The sequence below is a fragment of the Sesamum indicum genome, linkage group LG10 (assembly GCF_000512975.1).
Source record: "Sesamum indicum cultivar Zhongzhi No. 13 linkage group LG10, S_indicum_v1.0, whole genome shotgun sequence".
NCBI lineage: Eukaryota > Viridiplantae > Streptophyta > Magnoliopsida > Lamiales > Pedaliaceae > Sesamum > Sesamum indicum.
This window is the reverse complement of record NC_026154.1, coordinates 15,072,719-15,082,695: the sequence shown is the minus strand read 5'-3', so window position 1 is coordinate 15,082,695 and position 9,977 is coordinate 15,072,719. Positions and strand designations below refer to the sequence as shown.

The window sequence follows — 9,977 nt, the reverse complement described above, 5'->3', positions numbered from 1 at the left end:
CTTTGCCTCATGATGTTGATATATCAATCAACTATGTCCACAATAATGTCGAAAAAACGACTGGAGACGTCCCGTCTTACACAAAGGCTAGCATGTCTACCTATTGTGTACCCAAACTATACACTGTCACTTGACATTTTCCAATCAACCCATATTTTTGAATCAATATATCAAGTAGCCCGTGTGACAACACCAACATATTATTCTAGCATTATGCTCCACCATGCTAGTACCTACTGCCAAGTCCAGCGTGCAAATATGTCGTACTAAACAAATCAAAGTCTGAAAGTTTGACATTAGTCCAATAAAAAAGAGTTGTAGAGTATAAAACATTCGAATCATTGCGCACATTAAAAAGGTTTTTTTAGTTGAATTCATTTGAAATACTTTATAAATTCATATATTTTATCAAATATTTTGTCGGTTTATATGACAATTTTCAGATTCTATAGGGATAGTAAATCTAAGTTACTATCGTGAATTTGGAGTCTTAACATATATAACAGTTTTTCAGATTCTATAGGGATAGTAAATCTAAGTTACTATCGTGAATTTGGAGTCTTAACATATATAACAGTTTCTTTCTCAGATTGAAATGCGGGATCTTAGCCAAACGAAACGGTGTACGACCATTCCCCTAGAGTTCCGAAGTGATCCTCATTCTCACTGCAGCCTTCTTAAGCCGAAAGAAAGCCGGGCAAGAATCTCATTTTTTGGTAGTACGCCCAGATATTCCCCATTCATTTCTAAGCATAGGAGGGAAGAGACTCGACCTAGCTGCAGATGTGTGCTGCAGAAATTCGATAGCTCGATCAGCTCGACAAGCGTTATTACATATGTAATAAGAATATACGGAGAGGAGCTTTCTCGAACCGAATAGGCTAAAGGGGAAAGGGGAATTTCTTTTTATTCCCGGCTGAAAGAGAGACTAGAAAGCAGGATCTTGGCGGATCTATGGTAATATCGGTTGTTGATTCTTGTCCTTCATTCCATCCACCTTCTTCTTATCCGTAACGGCAAAACCATTTCCCTTATTCTTTTATTAGAATACACGCCGCCTACATTACTACCATAAAGGATCTAAAAGGAAGTTCTTATTGGAAAGCAGGTCTTTTAGGCTAGGCCTGATTTTTATGTACCATGAGTTGATGTCGTAAGAACTATTCAACTAGGACCAGACTCGGGAAAAACTATTCCACATCGGGGGAAGGGAAAGACCTAAAGCAAGCAAGCAGGGTATCCTATTCACGTGGGACAAGCCAGGTTCTAGAGTAAGGAAGAGACTAAGGGGCGTAGCGGTAGTTGATGTGGTAAATGCATCCAATTCTGGTCCATCCACTGCTTCTTCTATTGAAGAATGTGCTATATGCGGAAGTCGGACTCTATAAATTACTTTTAACTGGGAACACTCAGATGGATAGACTAGCCGGCCCATACATGCAAACACAACAAAGAAAACCAAACAAAGACAGAGAAAGCCGTGCATTAAAAATACTTTATAAATTCATATATTTTATCAAATATTTTGTCGGTTTATATGACAATGTGAAAATTTATTTTAAATATAAACTCTTGAATTATTTGTTAATTAAGTAAGATAATGGAGTTGACAAGATCTTAACAATACGAGTTTCGTGAGTAATATGATTAAAAAATTAAATAAATTTGTCAATACTTCTAAAATAAATTGATAATTTTTTATTTTATTTAAAAAAAACTTATCAATTCTTAATATTTTATTTTTATCTCATAAGTTTATTTTCTCAATTTTTACCAAATACTCTATAATATCTTATAAACTTTCAAATAACTTACAATATACAAAAGAAAAGCTTAATTTGAAAAGTCATAAAATGGTAATATACATTATATATTTTAAGAGAGAGCGTATTTTTTATATTTTTTTCCCACTTTCCACTATTTTTTATAGTTATTTCTTTTTATTTTTGTTTAAATAATATTATAAAATTTGTACGGCATACCTGAATCAAATTACTAATGAAGGCCAAGGGTCCAACCAATCCACACGGCAATCTTATCAGCTTCGAACCAAAACCCCACATCGGCTACAGAAGTGGTCTGCCAATTGCGCACCCCAGTCCCAGTCTGGGCTCCACCGCCATGTCCGAGTCATTTTACCTTAACCACACACACACGAACGCGATACAACCTTCTTCTATTATCAAACAAAATCAATAATACTTCACAGCTCAACAGTGCTTTTTAGGAAAATAGGAATATTCCAATCTCTCTCTCTCTCGCTTTCTTGGGCGGTACGAGAACGCATTAACACACACTTCTCGCTCTCCCTCTCTCTAAACAAATTCAAACCCCTTTCTCTCTCATCAACCTCCAATCACACACACAAACCCCTATCTAGGGTTTCAACTGTCACTTCTGATCTTCAACGCCAGATCTTACGCCAAAAATATTGATTCATTTGCGGAATCGGAGCACATAGCTTGATACTTCGATCACTAGTCAATCTATTCGATGGCGGAAGAGCAGTCGGCGGCGGCCGCGTCGTCGGACAACGGTACTGCGCCGGCGGCGTTAGGGCACTCGGTGATACCTATAGTCAACAAGCTACAGGACATATTCGCGCAGCTTGGAAGCCAGTCGACGATCGAGTTGCCACAGGTGGCGGTGGTCGGAAGCCAGAGCAGCGGCAAATCCAGTGTGTTGGAGGCGCTCGTTGGGCGCGATTTCTTGCCACGTGGAAATGATATTTGCACGCGTCGCCCGCTCGTGCTTCAGCTCGTGCAGATGAAGAGGAAGGCTGATGGAACAGACGAGGAGTGGGGGGAGTTTTTGCATTTGCCTGGCAAGAGGTTCTTTGATTTCAATGAAATCCGCAAGGAGATTCAGGTTTATTTTCTCGTGCATAGCGTTTTATCAGATTTGAAGTTGTTTTTTGTGAGTGAGAGAAAATTAACTAGATTGTATGTAAGGAACTTTCCGAACTTTTAGGTAATTGTTTGCGGGAGTAGAGATTATCTGTCTAGTGCTTAATTTCAAATTATTGAAAATTGATATAACTTACATGGACACAATTCTGGGCTTGAGACCAAAAGCAGTTGGTTCATGTGCAATTTTTTGGGTAAGAGGGACGCCGGGGGGGCCTAGAAACCTACTATTGCGACATGCATATAACTAGAAACAGGCATGAGATATGGAAATTCTTAAAATATTCTGAAGCAGATGAGCAGCCCTGCAATGGGGAGATATGATATAGTTATACATGCAAACACATGGACACATATGCATAAGAACTTATTGACTGGAAAATAATAAATTAAATTGTGCACACATGCCCATGCATTGGAAATTTAAGCACATTAAGATTTTCATTAGTAATACATTAAGGACAAAAATCATTATCATCAGCAAATCTAATCGAGGTGTCTTCAACTAGTCAATTATTGATCATCTACTAGTTAGCATTCCCAAAACACCTTTTGCGTGTAAACCTAGTGTTTGCTACCAATTGTATAGGAGATGACTCTATGCTATCTAAAATGAGTTCAAATTACTTATTAAACCCAGCCTATTATTTCACAGTCAAGACTACGGGCTATATCTTCTTTATGTTACCTGCACTCCATTGGTTTGCTATAAATGGCTGTGTTTTGCTATCTGTTTCCTGCTACCTTGTTTGAATTGGCTATCTTTTAGCACTTGATATTCTCAATTTTGTTTAGGCTGAAACAGATAGAGAAGCCGGAGGGAACAAAGGTGTTTCAGACAAACAGATTCGTTTGAAGATTTTCTCCCCAAATGTGCTTGATATTACTCTTGTGGATCTGCCTGGTTTGACAAAAGTTCCTGTTGGTGATCAGCCATCTGATATTGAAGCACGGATTAGAACAATGATAATGTCATATATTAAACTTCAAAGTTGCTTGATACTGGCTGTGACACCAGCAAATTCAGATCTGGCAAATTCTGACGCACTTCAAATGGCAGGAATTGCTGACCCTGATGGTAGCTTTCTGCTCTTAATATCCTCATTCATCCATAAGAATTTGTCATATACTTGATAGCTTCAACAGTAGCAATAGCTTTTTGAATCTGGTCTGGAGCTTATGTTATCAAGTTTACACTTGCAGGTTATAGAACTATTGGTGTAATTACTAAGGTAATCTTTCAATGGTTTAGTTAATTTTGGTTTAACTTTGGTTATAATTTGCTATTCTTCTTATATGGAACTCTATATTTACTTTGCTGTTTCAGTTAGATATCATGGACAGGGGTACTGATGCTCGCAACTTTCTGCTTGGAAAAGTTATTCCTCTTCGGCTTGGTTATGTAGGTGTTGTGAATCGCAGTCAAGAGGTAAACATTTCATTTTCAGAGAGATGACTGTTACCTGGTTAATCTTCTATATATTGATATCTACTATTTGGTTTATGGCTTTCTGATCTTGTACTTGAACCATTTTAATCATAAGAGTAATTTATTCCATGTCTTATTTGATACACAAGTAAACAATTGTGTATTGTCCATAGTAGTCGGTGGCGCACGGCACAGAATGGCGCCAAGGGCTCCTGGAGCCATGGTGCACGGTGCACGATGCGGCGCTCGCCTTTTCGAAGGATGGCGCAAATATAAGAAATAATCTATATATTTATATAATTAGTATTATTTTGACTAGATTAATGTATAAGGAGTTAAATAAAGACATATAAAACAATGTATGCTCTTAGCTTTGATAATGTGAATGTGGAAGTCTATCCGTCTACAATAAATACCGACATAAACATACAATAAAATACTGTAATTAATCATCCCAAAAAGAAAACACTAAAAGAACAACTAAAGCACTCAAAGATTAATAAAATCACATCAATTTCAATGATTCAATCGGCATAATTAGAGCTTGTACTGCTGTATACGCAAAAAATTTACACATCATGAATTTAGAAAAAAGTTACACTGTAAATAAACAGTGAACAGCAGCGGCAGCGGCAGACTACGATGGAAGAGAAGAACTGAGAAGAAGATGCGTTGGAAGAGGAAGAAGAGAGAACTGGATAAAGAAGAGTCAAGAATGAAAGTTCCCCATGCATGCAAAGTACTTAATTTGCTGAAATTCCTTTTATATTTAGGGTTTTTTTTTATTCACGGGCCTGGGCAGCCCAGCCAGAACCCAGGCTGCCCAGGCCCTCTTCGTCATGGCGTGCCTGGGCAGTGCCTCTCGCGCCATGGCGCACTTTTTACTACACTGCTATTGTCAGGGATGCTTATGCAATATACGAGCTGTAGTTACTATCGAAAAGAGAAAGTTTATATAGGAGTATGATAACTGATTTCTTGTGTAGAAGTACTGGGTAACTTTTTACTGCTATTATTCCCTTTATGTGTGGACAGCAGTTATTATCGAAGGAAAAATTTATGTTAAAGTATTTAGTGCTACAAATTCTTCCCTTCATGTTGGTTATTCTCATATTTGAGCAGGATATTCTATTGAACCGGAGCATCAAGGATGCCCTTATTGCCGAGGAGAAGTTCTTTCGCAGCCGGCCAGTACGACCTTGGTCTCTGTTTGTTTTAGTTCACTTCTAGCTGCTCATGCTTATTCTCTTAGATGGCTAAAATATCTTCTTTGTAGGTGTATAGCGATCTTGCTGATCGTTGTGGAGTGCCGCAGTTGGCAAAGAAGTTGAACCAGGTACATAGTGTTAGGCTGAAGCATATTGATATTTTCAGGCTCTGCAGTTTCTGGAAGAATGACCTGTTTAATCCATTCTAGTCTCAACCATAGGATATGAGTTGTTGCCCTTTTGTTCAAACCTGGGTGGTCATGTTGCATGTACACCTTGCAAACGCATGCGTGTGCCAATAGGACAACTCAGTTCATGCCTCCAGAGTGACCCGTTTAATCCATTGTACTCCCAACCATAGATATAATTTACCCTTTTGTTCTAATGTGTGTGGTTCATTTTACACATTTGTGTTCACTTGCTTGTGTGCGTCTTGCAAGGAATACTTATGCTAATAGACTCGGTGCACGTCTGTTGTATTTAACTTACAGTAGGACACTTGTTAATGCCCCAACGTTATTTTGATACTTAACTTGGAAAAGTTATGTTTTCCTTTAAAAGTGAAGTTGGAAATTGATGCTTTTTTTAAAAAAGAATCTGCTGGTATATTGTGTTTGTTCTTGCAATTTTTATGGTTAATTTTACGTGAAGGATAATAGGATATTATATAATTATGTTAGTTGTATCATACAAGCTTTCTCCTTGTGCAGATTCTGGTACAACATATTAAGACAGTTCTCCCGGGGTTGAAGACGCGTATTAGTGCTGCACTGGTTTCTGTTGCAAAGGAGCATGCTAGTTATGGAGAGATTACTGAATCAAAGGTTTATTTTCTCCTATTTATTTATTGTTGGTCTTAGTGGATTATATTTATCGAGTTGGGGCTGTACTGTTACTCGGATTCCAATTTTATGATATAGGCTGATGCATTAGTGTCTGTCTCTGCTTTTTCTGTGACTAATCCTTTCTTCTTATAAGATGGTATTAGCAGCAGAATGCAGCTGGTTCATACAGCTATTCAGGAGTCTTTGGTTGCTATATTAATTCTTCTGGCTAGGCTTTGTCCACCAATTATCTTGATTTCTAATCTTTGAACTTGTTCGTGAACAGGCTGGCCAGGGAGCACTACTACTAAACATTCTTTCAAAATACTCGGAAGGTATGTGGCCTCTGTTCATACTACTAATTAGACAATGTCAGAGATTCAGTCATGCAATTTGATAATCTTATGAAGCCTTCCTTATATGCTTTTAGTTGGGGGTGTTGTATTTTCCACTTATGTCATTAGTGAGCTGATCTTGTACATTCTGTGTGTGCATCACATGTTTTTGTACTCAAAATTCAGCAATATGCCAGATATTCAGAAGTTACCCGACTAGTTTTGCATATTGGCAACTTTAAGTTTTATCCTTTCTCGTTCTTGGCGCTTCATAATGTAGTAAAGCATGAACTCCCAGCTTTCCTCAGCACTATTCCTTGCTGTGTTGCTTGGCATCCTGCCCTCCACAATATTATTTCGTGTAAGCTTATTTAGGAGTTTCTCTTTTGTTTGAAACAGCATTCTCCTCAATGATAGACGGAAAGAATGAAGAAATGTCAACATCTGAGCTGTCTGGTGGAGCAAGAATCCATTACATTTTCCAAAATATATTCGTGAAGAGCTTGGAGGTTTGTGCTGTTGATTTGAATGTTATTGGGAGTTTGTATGTAGTAGGCTATTTTTCATGTTGAGAAAGTTGGTAGATTTAAATTCGTTATTTTCCAAGTTGAGAAAGCATGAACGTAATTCGGCTTTCAGTTATTCTTTTTTTTTTTAATTAATATTTGTCTACTACTAAATACTGCATGCTGATGCTTATTATTTTTACCGTAGAAATTAGTGAACACAAAGTATATAGACAAAAAGATAAGTGCTTCATTGTGCGTATGAAATAGAGGGATTAGAGGCAGAGTGGTTAACGTAAAAGAAGAAACAATTTCAAGCATACTAGAGGCTTATATTATTCTTTTAGCCATGTTTACTTCAAGGATCGTCTTAAATGAATGATAGGATTATTTTTTACTAAATGAATAGCAAAAAAGCCTGTATAATTAGTCACGTGTTTACTTATACGTATTATCGGAATAGGATAAATTTTCTCAAGTGTTTACTTTGATGTATCCACATGCTTTTGGTAGAAAATTACCTTTGAGCCCTTGTTTATAAATTTTAATAGATAACATATTATTATTTTTGTTGTTGTTATTATTATAGTATCACTATATCATCATCATCATCATCATCATCATCATCATCATTGTTATGTCTTTTTTTGAGGGTACAATGGTCATTCACATTTGGTGAAACTTTGGGACTAATTTTATACCACCTTCCAAGGTGGTATTAGATATTTAGGTGTAACAGTAATTAATACAGGGCTTTGGTTTTATACCGGGCCCCCATACAATAAAGTAAACATTGTATTAACCTGTACTAATTTCCTTATACAGGCTTATACATCAAAGTAAACAGGGCCTTATGTGCTAACAGATGCAAAGATGCAATGATGAACTGTTAGCTGACTAGGTTAAGCATTTCTGTACTTCTGCTACATATTTGATCTTTACAAAGTGACTTAATCTTCCTGCAAGCATTTACTACACTTCTGACATGTAGTTTTGTTGAGCTTCAGCTTTCTGTATGTTTCTGATGTAACCAATTGCTTTTTCTCAATGTTCATTTGGAGTTTTACACCCCTCTCTCTTTGAGCAGGATGTAGATCCTTGTGAGGATTTAACTGATGATGACATCCGTACTGCAATTCAAAATGCAACTGGTCCCAAGTCTGCCTTATTTGTGCCAGAAGTAGGTCTTATCTTCTTGAGTTTTTTGAATCTATAAGGAAAGCTGCAGTTCTATATGTTTTTAATCTTGGTTTTCAAGTTGATGTGTGACATGCAAAATGATCGCAAACATGTAGGTTCCATTTGAAGTTCTCGTTAGAAGACAAATAGCTCGTTTATTTGATCCAAGTCTTCAATGTGCTAGATTTATATATGATGAGCTAATAAAGGTACAGGTTTACAAATTATCTGATGGCATATTGATGTATTTGTATTTGTACCTGGACATTGATCTGGATGTTGTCTTTTAGATGAGCCATCGCTGTATGGTTAATGAGCTGCAACGGTTTCCAGTCCTAAGAAAACGCATGGATGAGGTCATTGGAAATTTTTTGCGGGAAGGTCTAGATCCTTCAGAGATAATGATTAGGCATATTATTGAAATGGAGGTATTATGCATCATCATGTACACTATTCTGATATCGTTGAGTATATGATTTTGCCATATCAAATGCAGAGTTTGGTTTGAATTTCTTTTGTATCATTCCTGTATTCTGTTGCAGGGTACTAAAACAATAGCTTTCATGAAAAATGATGTCAGCATTGTTCTAGCTTTGTCTGGAATAATTGGGTTGATTCCCCTTTTGTTCTACCTTTTGTGAGAAATGATTTCGTTGTCTATTATGCCCTTCCATTGATTGCTTTTCCTCTCTGAGGCATGAAAACTAATGCAGGCGCGTGAATATGTTTGATCACTCTTGCTTGTTGGACTAATGTAAATATTATGGTGGCAACAGTTGTGTCATAGCAATACTAGTCCCAATTCCAAAATTAGGAGACTCATTCAAAAGATGTTTTTTTTGTCTAAGTGGGAGAAAATTTTCCGTCCTTTTCAGGTCCTCTACCCTATCCCATAGAAGTCAAATACTGCATATGGCCATTCTTAATTTTGGGGGCTTCTTTGTGTCACGCTGAATAGGGCTTCCATGTGGCTTTACCTCCTCCATATGACACTTCTTTTCATGTTAACCTTACAAATTAATCTGATAATTTATGTAAAATAATTTGTGTTGTGATCTTGATATTCTAACTAGAATTTTTTAGGTCAAATTTTCCTTTTGATTATTAATTTTTAAATGCTGTATCGTCTGGATCCCTCTAATGTCTCGTGATTTCTTTTAAAAGTGGATAAAGTTTAGACTGCATGTGCAAAATTTGAAATTTGGTATAGAAAAGGATTCAATTTTGGGCCTTTCCATGTTGCTATATTCTTGTCGAAAAATTTAGCTCAAGGTTGAAATAGTTGTTAGAATCCTATGAATACTTGAAGTTAGGTGGCTGACATGTTTATTATATGGTTGATGTGCTCATTATTTAAGTGAAGTGGATTTTTCCTTTTGGAGCCTACTGCCCACACAAGATGAAACTGGCTGAGCTTATACAATGTGCGGAACTTTGTATGAAATCGTCTGAAAGTTGATGCTTTTCATTTGTCAGTTGATCCAGTTTAGCAATTTGAATCATCTGAAGGGTGATGCATTTATTATCAATTTTCTAAGATAATATAGATCATGTAGGAACCGATTTTTTTTCTTTTTAATTGTTAGGAGG

General features: G+C 36.8%; 1 protein-coding gene across 1 annotated transcript in view; it reads left to right on the top strand.

Annotated features, from left to right (window-relative positions):
- LOC105172635 (dynamin-related protein 3A-like) overlaps positions 2,226-9,977 on the top strand; it is an 11,904-nt gene continuing 4,152 nt past the window's right edge. The window contains exons 1-12 of the mRNA XM_011094155.2: positions 2,226-2,868; positions 3,702-3,984; positions 4,110-4,138; positions 4,234-4,335; positions 5,458-5,526; positions 5,612-5,671; positions 6,254-6,367; positions 6,654-6,702; positions 7,102-7,211; positions 8,296-8,388; positions 8,504-8,596; positions 8,678-8,815. Coding sequence (XP_011092457.1) covers positions 2,494-2,868; positions 3,702-3,984; positions 4,110-4,138; positions 4,234-4,335; positions 5,458-5,526; positions 5,612-5,671; positions 6,254-6,367; positions 6,654-6,702; positions 7,102-7,211; positions 8,296-8,388; positions 8,504-8,596; positions 8,678-8,815 — 1,515 coding nt within the window. The 5' untranslated portion in view covers positions 2,226-2,493. The remainder of the gene's footprint in view (positions 2,869-3,701; positions 3,985-4,109; positions 4,139-4,233; positions 4,336-5,457; positions 5,527-5,611; positions 5,672-6,253; positions 6,368-6,653; positions 6,703-7,101; positions 7,212-8,295; positions 8,389-8,503; positions 8,597-8,677; positions 8,816-9,977) is intronic.